The sequence below is a fragment of the Saccharomyces paradoxus genome, chromosome II, assembly GCF_002079055.1.
Source record: "Saccharomyces paradoxus chromosome II, complete sequence".
Lineage (NCBI taxonomy): Eukaryota > Fungi > Ascomycota > Saccharomycetes > Saccharomycetales > Saccharomycetaceae > Saccharomyces > Saccharomyces paradoxus.
In genome coordinates this window covers 227,767-250,042 of record NC_047488.1, presented here as the reverse complement: position 1 = coordinate 250,042, position 22,276 = coordinate 227,767, and the positions used below count along the sequence as shown (strand labels likewise).

The window sequence follows — 22,276 nt, the reverse complement described above, 5'->3', positions numbered from 1 at the left end:
CATATGAGGAAGACTGGTGTCTTCTATCTAACAGTTTTATAAATAGCGTCGTTTATTAGAGACAGTGTATAGTATTACTATTAATAAAAAAAGATAAAATTGTATTAAGCAATCTGGGGCTTTTACTTATAGGAAAGGCGACGTACTACCAGCTTTGGTATTAACTTAAATTTTTAATTTATTAATGTACACGTTATAAAAATTATTCTAGCTAGACCCTCTTCCTCTTGTTACGCCTTTGATAGTAGCCATTTTCATCCTTTTCATGCTTTCTCTTTTCTCTGGATCTCGCATGCTTTCTCAACTTTTTATCAGCGGAAATTTGTGGAGCGTTAATGGCCAAAATTGCTCTTTTAGATCTTCTTTCCTTTCTTCTTTCTAATACCGTCTGTTTGACAGCAGTGTATATTTTTGTAAACTCGGATACTGGCAATTTGTTTTCAAGTATTTTTAAACATTCGTTTGAAAGAGTGCGTAGTTCTTCTTGTTCTTCATCTACTGCCCTTGAATAATATGTTTCTAGGTAACCATATAACGGTAATAATATCCTTTCCCCCTCCGCAATTACTTCATCTTCGTCCAGAACTTGAACTAGTAGGGCCAATAGTTGAATACACGCCTTCTTCGACATAAAAGAATCCATACGGTGTTCATCTGACCTGATGATTCCACCAATCCGAGTTACCATATAATCAATGGCAGTAGCATATCTCGGATCTTCTCCAGTTTGCTTCGATACATCCATGATGAACGGTGTGTGTTGCTCCTTCCATAGGATACCGATATTAACTAATGTTTTTATTGAAACATTCGCAAGATTCTCCGGAATAGAAGGCGCACCCAATTGATGAAGAACTCTTGTTACAATGTTTTGAATTTCTTCATTGGTTAATGACACCTCAAGCTTATCCTTATTGCCTATTAGTCGATGAACAAGGTTTGCCGCAGATTGACGCACCCATGAGTGCGGATATAAAAGGCATGTAATAATACCATCCCATATATCTTTAAAACCATGCTTGTAAACACTCTCTGTCGCTTCCATATAAGACGAGAATGTGTTCAAAGCTGAGTATACCAGATCCCACTCATGTTCTGATCCTACGGATGTATCGGTCAAAATGTATCTTATACGCTTGATTGCGAGCTCGTCTAGCTCAATAGTATGTCCAAATCCAACACTTTTCAAATAAACCTTATAAGTTCTCAACCCGAGATTCAAAAATGATGCATTGTCAACTTGTTTCAGCCAAGCCGCTATATATTTTTCAACAATTTGAAGGTCTTTATCTTCAAGCTTTGGAAGCATTGTTGAAATCAAAACTGAAGCCATTTCACGGCATCTTGGCGCATCATCATTAAAAGAAACATTAACTAGTGCCAGAAAGAAGGATGATGATAATTTCGATAGTAAAGCAGGATTTGCTTTCGTGATAATCAAGTTGATCAATTCCATTACTGATTGACGGCCGGATTCGGTAGGATACTGTAAATTGTCCACCATAAACTTGAACTGTTTCTCTAAACGACCTTTACTTTGGTCATATTCCATTAAAAATTGATAGTAGACGCTCCTGGACACATCCCTAATTTCTTTCGAATGATTTGTGACCATAATTTCCCTGGTAGTATCCGCAATGTCATAGAGTTCTGGGAGCATGATATGCCTGGAAACAAGTGCTTTTAGGAAATTAAAGGCAAGGCCTTGTCTGCTTGGTTCATTCAAGTCTGGCAAGATCCTTCCTAGAACATAACTCAAGGCAGTATCCTTCAACGTTGAATCCGTGTGACGTATAAAAGCAGAAAGGAACTTTAAACCCATTTGGCATAGTTCACTCGAAGTTGAGGGAGAAACCTTGATAATATTTAGTACCTTTCTCGCACAGTTTTTGAAGACTTCACTAGATTCATCAGAAAAATCAAGCCTAATTAATGTGATCAAAATACGTAGGGTACTGATTACCACGCCTTCATTTTCAGAAAGTAACGAATCTCTCAAAAATGGAATAAAGCCCTCTAGGTGCGACACGGTCAAAAAGGAGCGATGTCTGGTTATTACGTTCCTGAGTAAATCTAAAGCGAATTTTTGTAAAGTGCTGCTCAAAAGCAAACTGTACGAGTTTATGGTATAAGATTTCGACTCCAAATTTACCAAGAAAAAGTCTTCTTTTTCGTCCACTTGGGCTCTCACATTTTTCTTCGCCTTTGGAGGACAATTATTCATTTCCGATTCTTGGAAAAGCTGATGGCAGAACTTAAGGATACCTTCTGACTCAGAGTCACTATTATGATTCAGACCTAATAAATATCGTCTCAGTAACTCACTCAGTTTGTTTTGATTTCTCAGATTAATTCTAACCATCAACAAAGCTTTCACAGGAGAAAGCATCGTCCCGAACTCTGTCAAGCTGATGTTTGAAGCGAGAAGTTCACCAGCATCATAGCTTTTATTACTCTTGATTTCTTTCACCTTCGTATGATAGTTCTCAGAGTCTTTTTCTTCACCAGCGGACCCAAAAATATTCTCCATTATGATCTTAACAATCATACTGGAAGAAGTATCCAAGTCGGAGTGTTTTAAAACTCCTTGCATACTCTTTAATATGTAGTGAACAGTGTAACTTAATACATGAATCTGAGAACCACGTTTTAATGTGGCCATTAATTCCTTTATCATAAAGACAAGATACTCAGCGCCTAGGATAATACTGATTTTCCCCAAAGTTGCTCTTACAGCATCTCTCAATTCTTCGGATTTACTTCTCAAAACTTGACAAATATTTGTTAGAATACTAGGAAGAAAATTGGCAATATCATCATTTGTGAGCCCCAAAATAATATTGACTAATGCCTCCGCAATAGGCATTCTTTCAATGATAGTTTCGTCGTCTCTTGTGCCCAGAATTTTGGAAAGTGTCGGATACAATTCTTTCTTAATAAAATTACTGGGCTCCTCCAAGTTGGAGGGAAATTTGCTCAAAGTAAATTTTGACTCAACCCCATCTCTTACGGTGCGAAGAGTTTCTCTAAGGGGAACAGAAAGTTGAACAATTAATAGTACAGCTTGCTTCATCTGGTTGGGTTTGGTTTTCAACATAGAAATGTACCTTCTAAAAAGAGCTTTGTACTGATTCCAACTCATATGCTGCGCCAAATCTCCGATGGCTATTTGCGTTTCATTTCCAATATTTCTGTACCTTTCATCATCCGAAAATACATAATGTTCGATCATTGGAATTAAATAATGGGATATACTGTTATCTTTGAGTTGGTGAGCATGTTCGCCTAACCTTTTGATGGCTCTCTGACGACGATGAAGTTGGATATGATTAACATTTGTAAAGAAATCCGCTTCTTCATCACCATTGTACAGTAAAATGGTCATATCTTCTAAGTCTGTGAAATACTTTGCGTTTTTTACCATATATGACAGCACTGATATATATTCGCTTTGGATTTCTTCTAGAGGCTCCCTGAGACCAGCCCTTATACTGGGCAGTAGGATATCCTTTAGCATAGAAATTGATTTCGTGGCTTCAACAGGATTAGGCTTTTCGTTAATGAAGTCAATAAACTTCATTATAGTGTGTGATGCGTTTGTTCTTAACGCAAGTTCCTCCTTATCGTTGATAAAGTGTAAACAGGTAAACAATAGAGGTAGCCACTCCATCTCACTATAAGACTTATAGCCACCTTCAATCAGCCCTTTGAAAGAAGATAAAATTCTGGGAAAATCATACTCATGTAAACGCGATGAAGAGTATGAATTTAAGTCCGTAACCAATTTCGAAATATTTCCTAATTCAGGCACTTTTCTGCCAAGTTCCATAAAGAGCTCCGTCAATGAAACTCTAAGATTTCGCTCGTCAAATGTTTTCAACAAAGAGGATATGGTGGCATATAGGTCTTTAACATCACTCCAAGAACAATCATAGTTGAAAATTATAAGTTTTAATACTTTCAAAATTTTTTGGGTATCATTCTCCTGCAGTTTCTTTAGCTTTCCTTTCAATATTGATGCTAGTGAAATAATCAAATGACTTCTAACACCATCATCTTGAATAAATCCCAACTCAGCTATGCTAACTAACAAATTCAAAAATGCAGAGATTGAGTTTGAGTCAGAAAGTTTGACGTATAGCGAAGGAAGTATTTTCAGACATGATGAGCAAATGAGAGTGATCAAATCTACGTAACGATCATCATTTGTAGGCGTTCTAATAATTGAATCCGCCGCTTCAATAACCGGACTAATAACAGTCTCCTTAACATGTTGGTTTGATATGGTGTCCATCAATGCATTAGCAGCTGCGAAATCATCGTAGTATAAAAATGGGTACAGAGAGGGATTATGTGCCCAATAAAGAAAAACTCGTAGTAAGGAAGAAGGTTGTTGTAAATTTTCATCCGAGAAGTGTGGGATACGTGGCTTAACTACAACAGTGTAAATATCATCCATAGAGGTGGACCAATTAAACGCATTTCCGACAAATTCAAAGATACTACTTAAACATTTTAGGCCTTGTTGCCTCAAATTACCGGCCATCTTCCTTAAATGCACCTCTTCCGTGCTCTCAGTATCCAGGATATAGTATGCCATAGCAATCGAGTAGATTAATGGTTGCAGTACTGAAGAAGTATGCAATGGAAAATTTGTTCTTAATACAGCCAGAGTAGAATTTACAATATTAATGAAACCAGTCATCCGTCTAATAGTTTTTAAGGTGGCCTTTGAGCTGTTTATTTGATGATTGTTGCTGAAAAAATAATTATAGTCCAGTCTTCCACTAGCCAAAGTCAAAAAATCATTAATATATGCCTCCTTAAAATTTGGCAAGACAGAAATTACAGCTATTTTGCGGCTTCTTTTTTGTCCACTAGTTGGAGGGACTTGTGCTCGACCAAAGAAAATTCTAAGGACATAAGGCATGACCACCTTTTCGTCTTCGCCCTTGATAGTCTGCGACCCATTTTCTGTTAAAAAAGTTGTAATTTCGTCCTTGAACAAGGTGTCATCTAATAGATTTCTCAGGTTGTCTCTATACTTATTCAACGTTGGATTTTTGTAAGCAAGAAGTGCGTCCAACGCAAGCTTCTGAACATCTGTATTACGACTACCCAACAAGACCATCAGATGATCGTGCAATTCCATTGCATTGTAAACGTTTTTTATATTCTTAAATTTGCTTAAGGTCTTCAAAAATACGTTTCTATCAACTTCCGTCCATGAACCAGTAATAACACGTTCACTTTCCATATCCTCTTCATCTTTGTAAGTCTTGAAATCGTTAAAAACAAAAGGTGCAATATCGGCAAAGTGTCCTTCAGCAACTTGAGGAATCGATAGCATGACTTTTAAAGCCTGATTTCTGATCAAAACTGGGTAAATGATGTTCCCCCTTCTTTCAATAGTAGTATATATGATGCTCGTATTTTGAGTAGAATACTTTGACCAAACATGCGAGAACGCATCAATATTGTCTCTCAACCTCACCACACTAGAATCCCACAGAATTGTGTCCGTACCATCTTCAAGTAGAGGCTCGTAGTAATCTAACTTCTGATTTTCATCAGGACATTTAATGAATGATAACACAAGGTCCCACACGAGGGCTTCATCTTTTGTGTAAACATTAGGAAGAGTATCAAAAACACCGGTCCAAACCGGAGAAAATCTAACAGTCAGAAGGCCAAACAGGTATTTAAGAAAAAAGGAGGATGTTAATTTGTCTGTCTTAGTTTTTCCAAATTCAGCACCAACATTTTTAATTCTGATAGTTAAGTCTCTGGCATTTTGTAGTGTAAGGGGTATTTGCTCGATAATCATGCATGAAGAAAGAAGCTCAGGTATTTGTATACCCTGCAGAATCATTAATGTCTTCATTAATTCGAAAGTTTCGTAACGAATTTTTCCATCAGGTAACACAAGATTATCTGTCAAGTTAAGAAGCAGTCTTGGATAGTGTGATATTAGTTCCTTTACGCTTTCTGAAGGATGAAGGTTACTCACTAACTTGTTCCATCCACTTACAAAGCTTAAACTTTCTTTGTAGTTTTCGTGATTATCCAAAATAGTCTTCAAAAGATTATTCCCTGAAGCATCGTCCCCTTTATAATATACTTTTAGGAGTGTACCAACCGTATCTTTCGTAAAATTATCTGGGGATGTAAAAGTTGAAAAAATACGTTCAAGCAAAGAGGTAATAGTTTCCATATAATGTAATTTTGAATATTTGAAAATTATAGCTCGCCAATATATTTCGAAAAGGTCATTCGAATCTTTAATTTCTGCTGCGACAAAATAATCTCTGATAGATAAAATAAATTCTTCTGGGAAAGTTACTTCCGACACCTTCTGCAGTTCAGGTCTATCATCTATTTCTAGAAAAAAAAGTGCAATTTTCTTTCCTTGTGATTGCCAATTTTCCTTTAAAAATAGTTGCAGGAATTTTAACCCGTTGAATGAAATTACTCTTTCATAGCTTAGTCTTAATGCAAATTGAAAAAATTCAAGGAAATGGTCGGTAATATTTGTTAAAACGTAGTTAAAAAGTTTTTGGTGAAATTGAGTTAGAGTTTTCACATCACTGTTACGAATAAACAAAGCAAATAAGAATGCCACGTTATCCGGTGAAAGAAAAGCACGATTTTCATTTTGGCTCATTATTCTTTCAATTAGGATAATGATGTTGTTCCAATCAGGAATTTTTCTACCACTTTCCGAAAAGACAATTGTCGTCAATACTTTTAGTATTCTATCGAGATTGGTGGCATCAAGCGAATTGTTAAAATCCTGATACATAACTTCATAGACCGGAAGTAAACTTTCGATGGAGGCATACTTACTAATGTTCATCCAAATATCTGATAGCAATGAAACAGATCTTTCTGGAGATGTTTTTGTCAAAGCCTCTTGCAAAAGAACACTCATGATAACCCTAGCTTTTGAGTGCAGTGTTTCTTGCGTTGATGTCATAGATTCTGTGAACAATATCAGAAGCCCTTCGTAAAGATTAGTTTGCTCATCATCCCCTTCTAATTTTCCAAAGACTGACCTGACAAATTCGCTCAAGTTAGAAACAGGAGCCTTTCTAACTAAAAAAGATAGCGCTTCTGCCGAAAATCTTGAAAGGTATTCCTTAGAATGAGATAATAACGGAATTAAAAGATCACATGTCAGCACCAGTTTTTTAACCAAAAATTTCGAAAGGTACTTGAAGATGTAAGCCAAACAGTTGAAACCCCACTCAAAAACATTAGATGACTCGAATTCTATAGCAGCATCTAACAGGTTTATTAAAGTCTCGATAGCTTTTTCATAAAATTTCAGAAAATCTGGACCTAAATCATGACAAAATTGAGCTAAGAGATCCAACAGCGGTTGCAAAGAAAACACATCATGAACGTTAATAAATGAAACCAAAGAATTGAAAATTTTTTCATCGTGGTATAGTATTTGGGGTAATGTTTGAACATCATGCTCGATTTCCGCTGCAAAGTCCGTGAATTTGGCACTTAAATTAATTTCTTTCCACTGATCAAAGGAAGCAAGAAAATGCGATGATTCAACATAATCATGTACTCTTTTTTCCAAATTCCTAGCCGGTTCAATTTTCAAATCATCAATCCTGGCCTTGAAGGAAGAATATCTATATCGCTTAGACGATTTAGTAGTTTGCCTTTGTTTGGCCATATTTTCAATGAAATATGTGTAGCCGATACTAGAGATATACCAATACACCCAAAAACGTAAAGGGGAATGTAAATAGAAGAAGGAATACGCTCTTTATACTAAAATCCTATATTCCGTATAATCAATGCTACCTACGCTACCAAATTTAATAATGTAACTTTTCAATGCTCATCGGTAAAAATTTTCGGTAAGACATAAACTCAAAATTTTTCATTACAAGCGTCCGGGTGGCACTAGATCCATGCGCCATCGAAGCAAGCCCATAGAAAACGAAGCGAGAGGTATATTTCATGGGTGAATGAGTTAGGAGAGAAATTACTGCTAAGCGATATAACTCATATAACGCACCTTTAACACATAATATAGTGATTAAAAAATAGGTTAAATTTTTACGCAAACTTTTTAATTAAAAGCAAATGTGATGCTTTTACCGCGTATTCGGATTGACTTTGCACACTCTTATCATGTAAAAAAACGACAACTGCAGGACTCGAACCTGCGCGGGCAGAGCCCAAAAGATTTCTAATCTTTCGCCTTAACCACTCGGCCAAGTTGCCTCTGTTTATGTGATATTGTTGTATTACGGGCTCGTGTTATACCAGATATATTGGCAATATTGAGCCGTTCAAGAGAGTAAGTTGTTGTCAGACTTATTATCAGCTTGCTTCACAGAATGTTACTTATCCTATATAATCTATGTAAGACCTAAATCTAACTAAAGGGTGGAAGCACGGAATCTCGGATCTAAACTAATTGTTCAGGTCTTTATACGTTTGGTTGGTTCATCTTAGGCAAGTAGGGTTTTGCCTGATATACTCATGTTGGAATGAAATTCTAATATCATCTATTTAGTATTATATCATAATATGCGGTGCAAGAGGATGGCATAAAGATTGAAACAGCCATCCAATCTAATGGAAGCTGAAATGCAAGGATTGATAATGTAATAGGATAATGAATGACAACGTATAAAAGGAAAAGAAGATAAAATAATAACACTATGTAGAACTATCGATTCCCTTTTGTGGATTCCTATATCCTCGAGGAGAACTTCTAGTATATTCTGTATACCTAATATTATAGCCTTTAGTAACAATGGAATCCCAACAATCATCCAATTATTCAAACCATTCCCACTTATAATATAACAGAGAAGTATATAAAACGCACGCCGATTGGTCATATCAAACATGACCAGTATAATAATGGGAGTAGAGGGGGAATTCAATGCCTGAATTCTACTTGCCCACCTCCTATGATCCTTCTTAGCGGTTATGCTCTTCTTCCTTTCTTTGCGTTTTCATAAGAAGGGATTTGAAATATTATCACTCCAAAGAGTATGGTACAAGTCAGTTAAATCACCACTGCTAACAAACTCCTCTAAAGTGCCCAAATTGTATATATTATTTTCATTACCACTTATTTGACTAGGCGCAGCTTGCTGTCTTTTTATTTGCTGTGATGATCGATCCTGACGTGGAACATTTTCAGATGCGTCTTGAGTGTACGATTCCTCTCCTGAGTTCAACAAAGACGATAACTTCAACGGTGAATTTGCTGGTGAAGTAGAAGAATTGCTGTATGCAGGAACAGCAGCGTCATACAACTGAAGAATTTGGTTTGAATTTCCTTGATCAGGAATATTTCCAGTGGCCAATTTGTCCCTATACAAAAATTTATAGTCGCTTTCTAACATTTTTCTAATTGTTAGATGAAAGCCTGATTTTTCGACGGATTTCAACATGTATTTGTAAATAAAAGAACGAGTGTCAAAGAACTCCCGCAAAAGGTCACTTAAACTCGGTTCAACTTCTTTCAAACGCTGGATAAATTCGGCTCTATCAATTTGTTCAGCATAGCAGTATTTCAAAAACATGATTCTTATCGATATGGCAACTAAGCTCGAACTTCTCGAAAACTCCCTGAAAGTTTGGCAGTCGTAATCCTTTTCGTCCAAATTATTATTAAAAAAAGAAATAATATTGGTTATCCTCTTGAAGACTTTCAAAGTGTTAATAACATCCTCTAAAGTGATGTGCGGGTCTCCTACATAAAACTTCGAAGCCACCACGAAAAATATTAGTTCATAGAAGTCTAAACAAGCCCAAACAATAAAATCAGTATCGACCTGCATTAAGAATTGGTTAATTTCTCTCCATTCTTGACACATCTCATCCGCATATTTCGAGGATTGCTCAGTGATTGCCTCCGGATCTTCAGATAGTCTAGCTATTAAATTATTAACAGCACCCAAGACAGAAAACCATGTATTTTTATGATAGCTTACAAATTTAGCTGCCTCAAATAGATCGTTTTTGGAATATTCTGGATATCTAGAGTGGGCTATTTGGAAAACCCTTGAGGTGTGAAATTTTATTTTGGCCAATCTTAACCTAAAAGATTCAATATCCTCAAAAACGTTTTCTAATAACTTTTGTCTGATTACCGTGGGCTTCACCGATGTTTCCAAAGATGTGAATTTCTCATTATAGAGAGTTTCTGAAAAGAAATCTCCAACTATTTGGGCGATCGCTAACTCACCATATTCAATGAGTTTGGACAATGACAAATTCTTTAACTCGGGCGATGATGGTGATAAAGAGGATGTGCCGATTTTCGTTAAGAATTCTTTATGATTGATGAATCCCATGTCCCTGAAGTCCTTCGGCAAGAGACAATTTATTTGATGCTCATTGATTAAAGATAAATCTCCAAGATCAGTTAAAAAACGCTTCTCCAGGCTATAAATCTTCCACCATATTTTTCTTCTCCTTTCAGCAGTATTTTCGTCTATTCCAACATAATACTCCCAACGAGACAACCCCATCTTAGTGGAGCATGTAACCGCAACTTCTAGCATTTTTTCAAATCCAAAACGCTCATCAATTTCATTTTGGATTTCTAGTAATGACACTAAAATCTCTAGGTAATCCAAAGTGTTTATATCTAACATGTGATATAAGGTGACATTATAGTATGCGTAGCAAAGAGTGGATAAAAGATATTCTGAAGAGCAGAATGATGAAAATAAAGCACACTTTTTTTGATGGGGCAAAGAGAAGGCATGATTTAAAAGTTCCGCAAAGCGCTTCCTATGTTGAGCATACATTTGGGTAACTATTCGAAACATCGAAAATGAGTCATACAAATTTTCTATCAGTTGAGCAGTAGTAAAGCCAGTAATCGATTGTATAAACGGTTGAGGTAGTTGATGAATAACGGAAATGACTAAATCGTTGGATAGAGGTGCCGGAGAAGTGGGCAAACTAGCAGGTGCCGTCGTACTACGAGTTTGCTTATTTTTTTGGAGATAGTTCTCTAAAGGATTAGAAATAGAAATGCAACCTTGAATCAAATGCTCATAACACAAGTCAAACAATCTTAATATCAAGTAAATAGTTTCTTTTGTGTCTATTAGCATCAGTGAGCCCGTATTTTCGAGATTTTTCTTTATTAAATAACCTATACCTCTTAATGAAAACGCCTGTATTGGAGAGAAAAGACCAAATACTTCATCTACTAGTGGGGTAGTGGCCAGAAATGAATCTGAACCTTGCGATTTGACCATTTGGTCTGTCCAAAAGGAGAACCTCGTCATGTGTATTTTATTTCTATATTTATTGGTTAAAAGATATGTTTCTATGGACCTTTGTGGGTGGGGAGAGAAGTTGGAAAGCTTGGGGTAATTTATTCCGGGATTCCAGTTATGAATCAGATTATTCAGCTGCGACTTAATATTGTTAATTAAAAGCTGAGTATCATCACAAGGCGGTAGAGCATACAAATTTGTTAGGATATTTTGATACGCAAGCAGCTGGTTTTGATATTTAGAATCATCTTTAAAGAGAATATTATTGTCATTATTAGGATCATTGGAAGCATCAGAAGGATGTGTCGTATTCGGAGAGACCGGAGTTTGTATCAGATCGTTCATCAATTTGAAGTAATATTGATTATCTAGTTTAATCGCAGTATCAAGATGCTGTACATCTGCCGATGCCTCTACATTGGGATGTGAAGAAGGCGGAGGAACAGCTGTACTAGGTAAAAGCCGGGAACTATTCTCCTTCTGAGGCAGATGCTTTTTCAAAAAAACACACGTGCAATCATAAGAAATGCAGTTTGTACATGGATGTTTACCTGTGCATTTGATTTTTCTCTTTCTGCAATTGACACATGCTGTAGAAACTTTTGATCGAGTCGATTTCTTCACCTTCATTGCGGTCACGCAGTAAGAAAAAATAATAAAACTGCTGATGCAGTTATCACCTAAGGCCTATGGTTGCTTTGAAAGACTACCAGAGCCACAAATGCAAGGAATACATACATATATATTTATAACTTTCTATAAGTGTATCTACATATTCTCATTCTAAGACTCATAATGATAGTGTAGTTATTATTCCGCGGAAAGTCCGAACGGCAGAGGAGGCGGATCCGCGGAAAGTAGGGCAGCGCTTGCTATTCTGGAAGAAAATGAAAATTGAAATATACTTGTAGTGGAAATAATGGCTTTACATAAAAACGGCAGAACGTAGTATATACAAAGAACAGCAGAGAATGAGTGGAACCAATATGGGATACTATGAAGTGCTCGCAGGGCTTTCTGCACTAGAAAAATCATCGCAAGTAGTGTTCAGTGCAGCGGAGCTGCAACAACTTACGCAGCAATCTGATGTTACCAACAAAGGCATCAAGGGCAATGAGAATAGTAAAGCCAAGGTATCCAAGCCCAAAAGAGTAGCTGTACACGGTTACCTAGGTGGTAAGGTTTCGCTTGCTGACGCGACACAGGTAGAGTATGAGGTTGGTCATTCGCTGCTGGGCAGCTATGTGCCCCGCCAGCAGTTGGAGGCTCTCTCAAGTGTCGACTTTTCGCACCATTTCCACCGTACGTTAGAATGTAAAGCTGCCCTAGAGACGCACGACGTTTTTCTTGCTGGCGCAGGCCAGTTGTCCCTACCCTTCCAATCGCACATAGAGAGCCCCAGGAGCAATGAACTTAAAAGGAAAAGAAAAGTGATAATATGTAAACGGTGTCAATCACGATTTATGGGCCCCCATAGAAGGTCTCAACTGAGAGAACATGCTTGCGTAGACTAAACCGGCTAGTTAATGAAGTTAAGAGGCACATTCGTAGAAAGTGACTGAGATGATTCCTAAAAGGGGCTTTCTTCCACTCATACCGAAATCGAGATACATGAGACGAAAAAGAACGAATATTTAACGCATATATACTATCTATATCTATTGCAGTTCTAATAGACGGGACAGTATAACGTAGTCAAGGCGACAGAGTGTGTTATATAGAAAAGAGCTAGAGTATGACCGTGTTTCTGGGCATCTATAGGGCCATCTATGCCTATGAGCCGCAGACACCAGAAGAACTGGCCATCCAAGAAGACGATCTGTTGTACCTACTACAGAAGTCAGATATTGATGATTGGTGGACAGTAAAGAAAAGAGTCATTGGTTCCGATAGCGAAGAACCTGTAGGCCTAGTGCCTTCCACTTACATTGAAGAAGCTCCCGTTTTGAAAAAGGTAAGAGCCATTTATGATTACGAACAGGTGCAAAATGGTGATGAAGAATTAACCTTTCACGAAAATGACGTTTTTGAAGTATTCGATGACAAAGATGCTGACTGGCTGTTGGTTAAATCTACCGTTTCTAACGAATTCGGCTTCATTCCAGGTAACTACGTTGAACCAGATAATGGGTCCACTCCTAAGCAGGAACAGGCCCCGGCTGCCGCCGAAATTCCTGCAGCTACTACTGCAGCCGTTCCTACTTCTGGTGCTGTACTACCTACCAGCTTTTTGCCACCTCCTCAACATAATGATAGAGCGCGCATGGTGCAAAGTAAGGAGGACCAAGTTCCAGATGAAGATGAAGAGGGACCTCCTCCTGCTATGCCTGCAAGACCAACGGCTACCACCGAAACTACTGATGCTACCGCTATGGGTTCTCGATCTCGTACAAGACTATCATACGGCGATAACGATAATGACGAAGAAGAGGATGATTACTATTACAACAGCAACAGCATTGGAAACCACGAATACAACACAGAGTATCACTCTTGGAACGTCACCGAAATCGAAGGTAGGAAAAAGAAAAAGGCCAAGCTATCAATCGGTAACAACAAAATAAACTTCATACCCCAAAAGGGAGCTCCTCATGAATGGTCAATTGATAAACTGGTCTCTTACGATAACGAAAAGAAACACATGTTCTTAGAATTTGTTGACCCATATAGAAGTCTTGAATTGCACACCGGTAACACCACTACGTGTGAAGAGATCATGAATATTATTGGTGAATATAAAGGTGCTTCCCGCGATCCCGGGTTGAAAGAAGTTGAAATGGCTTCCAAATCCAAAAAGAGAGGTATTGTGCAATATGACTTCATGGCTGAATCACAGGACGAATTGACCATAAAGTCAGGCGACAAAGTTTACATCCTAGATGATAAAAAATCTAAGGACTGGTGGATGTGTCAACTGGTTGATTCAGGGAAAAGCGGTCTCGTTCCCGCACAGTTTATTGAGCCTGTTCGTGACAAAAAACATACTGAATCGACGGCAAGCGGTATCATCAAGTCCATCAAGAAAAATTTCACGAAATCTCCATCTAGGTCGAGATCTAGATCGAGGTCTAAATCCAACGCCAATGCCAGTTGGAAAGATGATGAATTGCAAGACGATGTTGCTACTACTGCTGCCGGTAAGAGGTCAAGAAAAAGTTCATTGTCCTCTCACAGGAAAAACTCTTCGGCGGCCAAAGACTTCCCCAATCCAAAGAAATCGCGTTTATGGGTTGATAGAAGTGGTACTTTCAAAGTGGATGCAGAATTCATTGGATGTGCTAAGGGTAAAATTCATTTACACAAGGCTAATGGTGTCAAGATTGCTGTCGCCGCTGATAAACTATCTAATGAAGATTTGGCGTATGTGGAGAAAATTACAGGCTTTTCCTTAGAGAAATTTAAGGCTAATGATGGGACTTCTTCCCGTGGCACTGATTCAAGAGACTCTGAAAGAGAAAGAAGAAGGAGATTGAAGGAGCAAGAGGAAAAAGAACGTGATAGAAGACTGAAAGAACGTGAATTATATGAATTGAAGAAAGCTAGAGAGCTCTTAGATGAAGAAAGATCAAAGTTGCAAGAAAAGGAATTGCCTCCTATAAAACCACCAAGACCAACTTCTACCGCTTCCGTTTCAAATACGATGTCCGCACCACCAGCAGAAAACAGTAGCAACAACCCCGGTAACAAATATGACTGGTTCGAATTCTTCTTGAATTGCGGCGTGGATGTTAGTAATTGTCAAAGATACACAATAAATTTTGATAGAGAGCAGCTCACTGAAGATATGATGCCTGACATCAATAATTCAATGTTAAGGACTTTGGGTCTGCGCGAAGGTGATATTGTTAGAGTAATGAAACACCTTGATAAGAAATTTGGAAGGGAAAATAATGCAACAATTCCTACAAATGCCACTGGGAACATGTTTTCACAACCTGATGGTTCATTGAAAGCTGCTGCAAGTCCAGAAACCTCATTACCTCAGCAATTGTTGCCACAAACAACAAGTCCTGCTCAGACAGCTCCTTCCACATCAGCTGAGACTGATGATGCTTGGACTGTTAAACCGGCTTCTAAGTCCGAATCTAACTTACTTTCTAAGAAATCAGAATTTACTGGTTCCATGCAGGATTTGTTAGACTTACAGCCCCTAGAACCTAAAAAAACCGCTACCACGACACCTGAACCAAACTTAAAAGATTTGGAACCTGTGAAAACTGGTGGCGCCACTGTTTCTGCCGCTCCAGCTTCGTCCGCTCCCGCTCCGTTGGATCCATTCAAGACTGGTGGTAACAACATCTTACCTTTATCTACTGGTTTTGTGATGATGCCAATGATTACTGGGGGTGCTATGCTACCTATGCAGAGAACCGGCGGCTTTGTCGTACCACAAACAACTTTTGGTATGCAATCACAGGCTACTGGTGGCATCCTGCCTGTTCAAAAGACAGGTAATGGGTTAATTCCCATTTCTAACACCGGCGGCGCTATGATGCCACAGACTACATTTGGCGCAGCACCTACCGTCTTACCTCTGCAGAAAACGGGGGGTGGCTTAATACCAATTGCTACCACGGGAGGTGCGCAATTCCCGCAAACTTCATTCAATATTCAGGCACAACAACAGCTTCCAACAGGTTCAATACTACCTGTGCAAAAAACTGCTAATGGATTAATCTCAGCTAATACTGGCATCTCAATGCCAGCTTTACAAAGAACAGGTGGCGCTATGATTCCACAAACATCGTTTGGAGTTTCACAACAAGTTTCACAACAAGTTTCACAACAACTAACAGGTAGCGGAATGATGGCCCAACCTCAAAATACAGGCAGCGTAATGATGCCTCAAACATCTTTCAATGATCTGCCACAAATTACCGGGGGAGCAATGATGCCCTTACAAAGGACTGGTGGTGCTTTGAATACATTCAATACTGGCAGTGCCACGATTTCACAGACTTCGTTCAACGCTCAACCCCAAAACACTGGAGGATTCCGGCCACAATCCCAATTCGGTTTAACTCTACAAAAAACCGGAGGTATTGCACCATTAAACCAGAACCAGTTCACTGGTGGAGCCATGAATGCTTTCAATACAGGTGGTGTTTTTCAACAACCACAACCACAAACAACGACTTCTTTCAATACTGGTGGTGCCATGCAACAACCACAAATGATGACTACTTTCAATACTGGTAGTGCTATGCAACAACCACAAATGATGACTACTTTCAATACTGGTGGTGCTATGCAACAACCACAAATGACGAACACTTTCAACGCCGGCGGCATGCAACAACCTCAAATGATGAGCACTTTTAACACCGGGGGCGCTATGCAACAACCACAACAACAAGCATTACAGAACCAACCTACTGGATTTGGGTTTGGTAATGGGCCTCAACAATCGAGGCAAGCCAACATATTCAATGCTACTGCATCAAATCCCTTTGGATTCTAGATTACCGTACTGTAAGAATCTCAAAGGTTAATAATAAAAGTAAGCTACAAGAGATAGTTTCGTACAAATCTGTGCTTATAAACGCGAGAATGGAAATTCCCCCCTTTTTATAAAGTAGTTATATATGTATTTTACTAATTTTAATATAATCGTCCCCAATCTCGATGATCTTTTATTATTGTACCAATGTTGAAATGGTGAAGATGAGCCTAACGATTTACTATTACTGGACGAGAGAAGGCACGTACTCACTTTGATTCCGCTAATGGTCAACTGAAGCTAGAATGCTTCTGATTCGTGACTTGAGAAAGCTTCGCAGGTGCCCATTTGTTTGAACAAGATCGTTTCAGATAGTAACGGCATAAATAATGCGAAGATTACAATGATATTAATAAAGTTAGATGTAATTTTGGAAGGAAAACCAGTCCAAAAGGGTAAAATATAGAAGTTCACTATTTATATAAAGACCAACAACCGAGGTTTTTAGTCCATTTATACACACTTTTAGGATCGCCAACCTCTAAAAACAAATCACAATTGGAACCGTCCAAACGAAAGCACTTAATGACTTTGTTAATTCGTACCTTGTTTCCATGAGTTGGTTGACCATTCAAGATTGGTAAGATAGGTACATTCCGCAGTACTAATTTTAAATCTAGCAAGTCCCATGCAAAAAATAAACCTCTTTCAGTAAGAACAACGAGATATTTACTTGATGTTACCATCTTGATAACCTTGTGTCCTAGGCTAATTTTTGGCATTTTCTGCTGTCCATTGTACGACAATATATAAATACAGCCATTAGCTGAAGCTAGACACCAACATTTACAATCTTTTGATCCTATGGCACAAATGATAACTTCTGGAATAAAGGTCTCGATGGTTCTTTTACCTCCTTGGTAGCCTAATATTCTAGTAGGATTATCTAGAAGTGCTTCAGAATCAAATTGTATTGACCTCTCAACACCATTTCTTATTTCTAAAACGGCTATGTCGTCTAAACTACCCCCCTCAAGAACAACAACATCTGTGTCTGGAATGACATCAGACTGTAAAAGGTACCGTGTTGTCGGCTCTTCGCTCCAAATTTTCTCCTGGGTTAACTTGGCGTTCAAAGTCATCCTGTGAAAGTCGTTTTCTTCTTCTGAGAGAACTGCAATCTCGTCAATACTGTCGTTCGCACCATCTGTACTCTTGCCAATCGCATTATCTGGGCCATCATTCTCTACCTCTGAGTTCGAGAGTTTCCATTGACTCCTTTCTTTTGTACCCATAATCAAAGAATGTATACCTAGTCTTGGTAATGGGAACGATGAGACACTGATTTTCTTTTCGATGCCCGCTGGCACATTTAACAATGGATTTTTACTGTTTATAGTTTTGGTGGACGCTTTTACATTATTTTCAATCTTCCTACTATCCAATGTAGCCTTTTTGATTGCATTAGGAAAAGGAGAAGATGATGAAGTCGATATTAATGTCGGGGCCACACGTTTCTTACCGCTTTTAAGAGTTACGGCTTTATTCAGTTTAGCGTCCTTTTTCCTTTTTGGAATCAAGATATTTATATGTTCACCTCTAGAAGCAGAAGCATCATTGTTATTTTTTTGATTTAAAGTTGAACTTGTTGCGAGTATTGGGGGGTTCTCACTTGGTTTCGACGTTGAAAGTTTTGTATGCTTGAATGATTTCGTCTGATCTTCGAGTAATAGTTGATTGACACTTTCAGGGAAATCCAATGAATCCTTATCGACACCGTATCTATACAACTGCTCCATATTTTTTTCCAAAGGAATTGGCCTACCTAGTTCATTAGTTCCGAATTTGAATAGGGTGATTGAAGAGTCTAATGAGGCAACAAATAATAAAGAGCCATCCGGATTCCAAGACATATCAGTAATCGATTTATTTGCGATATCGAAAGCAACTAATATCGGCCTTGGCCTGCTGGTACTCCAAACTGCCAAAGATTTATCTTGCCCAGCCGTTGCCACAACAGAGTCGATGTTCTTATCAAATTGGCGAACAGTATCATCGTTTTGCTCTACTAGCGAATCCTCTTGGCCTTTACCTTTTCTCTGCTTGGTACCGTCATTCCTTTCAAACAATCTGGGATTAAACCTTGCAACTTCTGTAGGCGCATCGTGACCAATTAAACTAACATTTGTATCCCAAGTTCCTCTATTTACAATCGCCACGGAACTTACGGGCCCATTAGTAGCGTTAGGAACTGCAATATGTTGCCCATCGGGAGACCATGATGGCCTTCTAAAATATGTGGTCAAGGGTGATTCTTTAAATGGCTCGGTAATTATTTGCTCTATTGTAAAAGAAACATCTCCAGTCTTATGATATCTAAATATCTTCATGGTTCTATCATCAGATGTTGTTGCAAAGTACTTATTGGCAGGATCAAAAACAACGCCTTTAACAAGCGATTGATGTACGTCAAATCTCTTCAATTTTTCAAAAGTAGAACCGTTCCAGACTATGACAGATCTATCCAAACCAACTGTCACCAATATGCTTGAGTCTGGTGCCCAACAAATATCTTGTATGTCATTATCATGTGCAACCAATCTTTTACGAACTGTCCAATGTTCCTTCTCATGCTCAGAACCAAAGGCGGGTTGTGAGCCTTGCTCTTCGTCAAGAGCCCATATCAGCAAGATCCGATCATCAGATCCACTTGCGAGGTATTTTCCATCCGGTGAGAACTTGACACATGTTATTGAGCCGGTATGCCTACTCATACTGCATAACGGCATTTGCAAATCTTGTGGGACGGGTATCTCAGGAGTTACAGCTTCCAGTTCCATGCAACGCAAAATGGAATCTATAGACCATATCCTAATCTTGCCATCTAAGCCGCCAGTGGCTAGCCTCTTCCCATCAGGGCTAACATCAACTGTATATATTTCATACTTTCGCGATTCTTCACGGTGAGCCAACCATGGAAACTTTGCCACTTTCATGTTATCAGAGACCTTCCTTACTGGCGATTTTACTATGCTTTGCTGATAAGGCGTATTAATTTTATGGGCTTTTGCCAATATTATATGTTTGTGCCACCTATAACCAGTGACTTCATTTTATTTTTGTTGCGATGCGAGATGATTGATTTTGAATACTCTTACGATTACAATAACAATCGACCTGAAAACAGCAGAAGGAAAATAATGACCTGCAGAAGATAACGGTACAAGACCTTGTTTTTCATTTCTAATATATTCCAGGTATGAATTTGTGGTTTAATGGCAAGATAAAGATAGCTGTTTCCAGGAAGACTGTTCATATTATACTATTTATTTTCTTTCTGTTACAAATCTGTGTACGTATTTTTTTGCTTACGAATCATTAAGAAGGATACAAAAGTTTAGGTCTTAATACTACGGCGTCCTTACTGCATTATTTCTTGTTTTAAAGATAGCAAATCACCGCAAGTTCTTATGGACAGTTCCTTTTTGAAAATTGTCTTGAATTGTTTACGAGCAGGATCGAGTAAGTGCGTCAACTTGATCAAGATACTTTCTTCCTGATTAAGAGTGCCCGTACGCACGGTCTTTTTGGTCATTGTTAGCAAGCTGGTGCTTAGGTAATATAACCATAATAAATTTGTTCTTGGTTCAAATGTACCCCAGGATACCGGTTGAGGCAGCAAACTCCTCATCAGTTCATATATCTCGAACTGTAAGGTTCCTCTCCCTTGAAAGAAATAATGGTGGTCTAATCTTGTATAGAAAGATTTATTGATGTCCATACTTAAGAAACGACAGCACTTCAGATCAATCAAAGTAACATTCCCCTTGGAATCTATCAAAATATGGTCTAAAGTCAGATTCCTATGTTCGAACTGGAATTTCGATTCAGCAACATATAGAATACTGCTGCACTGCCAGAAAATAGACAATGCTTGACGGTGATCAATATTAGAGCATCTAGACAGAGGAGTTCCATGGTCTTTGAAAAATAAGTATAATATCAAGTCTTGGTCATCTCTACTTTTATTTGAGGGCATAACATAAGCTTGCAGTAAATTGGCGACACCACTAGTCCCTTGTAAAAAACGTAGTGATTTTAACTCATGTAGGGATATTAAGTTTGAAGTAGTCAAATCACTTAGGGCACCTAGGCATATTTTCTTGCAAATGACTGAAGTCTGCATATCGCTATGATAAGTTTGCCAAAAATTACAAGACAACTGAATTGACCTAGCATCCAACGCAAACAAGCCTAATGATTGGGCTTCGCATAAATCATGTAAAATATATTCTACATCACAAAGTTGCAATATTTGTTGCAAAATCGAATCATTGTAGTCTAAAGTGTTTATAGGAGTAACTTCTGAAGATAGGGATGCCAATGATGTTGAATTTTTCAATTTCAACTGAATCTTGTCCTTTGACACTTGGTCTGGAATAGGCAATGATATCTGACAGGTTTGTTTAACTTGACGATCCAGTTCTTGTGTATTTCCTTTACGCCTTATCTTGAGCTTATTTAGTGAAGAATGTGACGTTTTATGCTTCAAGCTTCTAAAGGAAAGGTTTGACGATGTATGTTTATGGTTTAATTCCTTCGTGCTCTGATGGTCAGGCATAATAAATCCAGAATCCCTCTTCTTGCCTGTGTGTTTGCTACCACCAAAAATAGAATTGTGAAAACTTGAAATTGAAGATTTCTTTTGTAACTGATTGATTGGTTTTGGCTCCACAAAGTTCGGGGCTTGGTCTACAGATCTGGAAGATAATGATCTTGACAATAGGTTATCGTTTTTCCAGAACTTCCACTTCGAAGAAGAGGTGGTAGAAGTGAAGGAATTAACCGAGTTCACGCTGGATGAATGAACATGGGAACTTGTCCTCTTGTCACTCAAGCGTTTAGAGTCACCACCACTCCGAAACTTAAGTGAACCAAAATCTTTAACCGCTCCATCTCTTGACAAAGTTGATTGGTTTGAAATGGGCCTCAAAGGTGTACGAAACTTGGAATTTGTTAACTTTGTATAACCTTGCTTCGACAACCTTTTAGAAGGAGAGAGTAGTCTACTTTCCGATAGCGGCGACTGAGATACATTTTCTTTATTTGAAGAGTGGGTAGTATCATTGATATCAATTTTGTTGAAGAGTTGCTTGAGTGATGAACCTGTAGAAGATCTTTTACCATAGTTATCATCGTTTTCGATGGTTTTAACTGCAGGCCTTGTTTTTGATGTTGGAGAATCCGAAGAAGTGAACAAAGATTGACTCTCATCTTCTACCGAATTCTTATACGAAGCAATTTTGTAAACCTTTCTTCCTGCATCCACTGCGGGGCTTCCCATGGATGAAGAGTTCAATGAGCTATCGGCATCATCACTCTCTGCTACTTCGAGAGCAAAATACCTTCTGTCAGCCATCTGCTGATCTGCAACAGCATCAAAATTCATTTTCTAAATACAAACAGCGTATATATGTGTGCTTATTGAAATGTTCTTAGTACTACCGAATAAATTGAGATCAATAGGCTTTAAGTTATTGTTTACTATTTCCGC

General features: G+C 38.3%; 6 protein-coding genes and 1 non-coding gene across 7 annotated transcripts; 2 read left to right on the top strand and 5 right to left on the bottom strand.

The window, feature by feature from the left end:
• Positions 1-211: 211 nt before the first annotated feature.
• On the bottom strand, positions 212-7,693 carry UTP20 (Utp20p; the record flags this gene model as incomplete). The annotated part of the gene is made up of 1 exon (XM_033908703.1): positions 212-7,693. One exon carries the CDS (start codon positions 7,691-7,693, stop codon positions 212-214), a length of 7,482 nt encoding a protein of 2,493 aa, XP_033764594.1.
• Positions 7,694-8,168: 475 nt separating this feature from the next.
• Positions 8,169-8,250, bottom strand: SPAR_Btrna5S. Its single transcript has one exon. It is a non-coding gene; the product is annotated as a tRNA-Ser (tRNA).
• Positions 8,251-8,993: 743 nt separating this feature from the next.
• PDR3 (drug-responsive transcription factor PDR3) lies at positions 8,994-11,912 on the bottom strand (the record flags this gene model as incomplete). Its single annotated transcript, XM_033908702.1, has 1 exon — positions 8,994-11,912. One exon carries the CDS (start codon positions 11,910-11,912, stop codon positions 8,994-8,996), a length of 2,919 nt encoding a protein of 972 aa, XP_033764593.1.
• A 341-nt stretch (positions 11,913-12,253) lies between these two features.
• LDB7 (Ldb7p) lies at positions 12,254-12,796 on the top strand (the record flags this gene model as incomplete). Its single annotated transcript, XM_033908701.1, has 1 exon — positions 12,254-12,796. One exon carries the CDS (start codon positions 12,254-12,256, stop codon positions 12,794-12,796), a length of 543 nt encoding a protein of 180 aa, XP_033764592.1.
• A 221-nt stretch (positions 12,797-13,017) lies between these two features.
• On the top strand, positions 13,018-16,743 carry SLA1 (cytoskeletal protein-binding protein SLA1; the record flags this gene model as incomplete). Its single annotated transcript, XM_033908700.1, has 1 exon — positions 13,018-16,743. The coding sequence occupies one exon, from the start codon at positions 13,018-13,020 to the stop codon at positions 16,741-16,743; it is 3,726 nt and encodes a 1,241-aa protein (XP_033764591.1).
• A 452-nt stretch (positions 16,744-17,195) lies between these two features.
• On the bottom strand, positions 17,196-19,718 carry HIR1 (Hir1p; the record flags this gene model as incomplete). Its single annotated transcript, XM_033908699.1, has 1 exon — positions 17,196-19,718. The coding sequence occupies one exon, from the start codon at positions 19,716-19,718 to the stop codon at positions 17,196-17,198; it is 2,523 nt and encodes an 840-aa protein (XP_033764590.1).
• A 425-nt stretch (positions 19,719-20,143) lies between these two features.
• ALK2 (protein kinase ALK2) lies at positions 20,144-22,171 on the bottom strand (the record flags this gene model as incomplete). The annotated part of the gene is made up of 1 exon (XM_033908698.1): positions 20,144-22,171. The coding sequence occupies one exon, from the start codon at positions 22,169-22,171 to the stop codon at positions 20,144-20,146; it is 2,028 nt and encodes a 675-aa protein (XP_033764589.1).
• Positions 22,172-22,276: the final 105 nt, after the last annotated feature.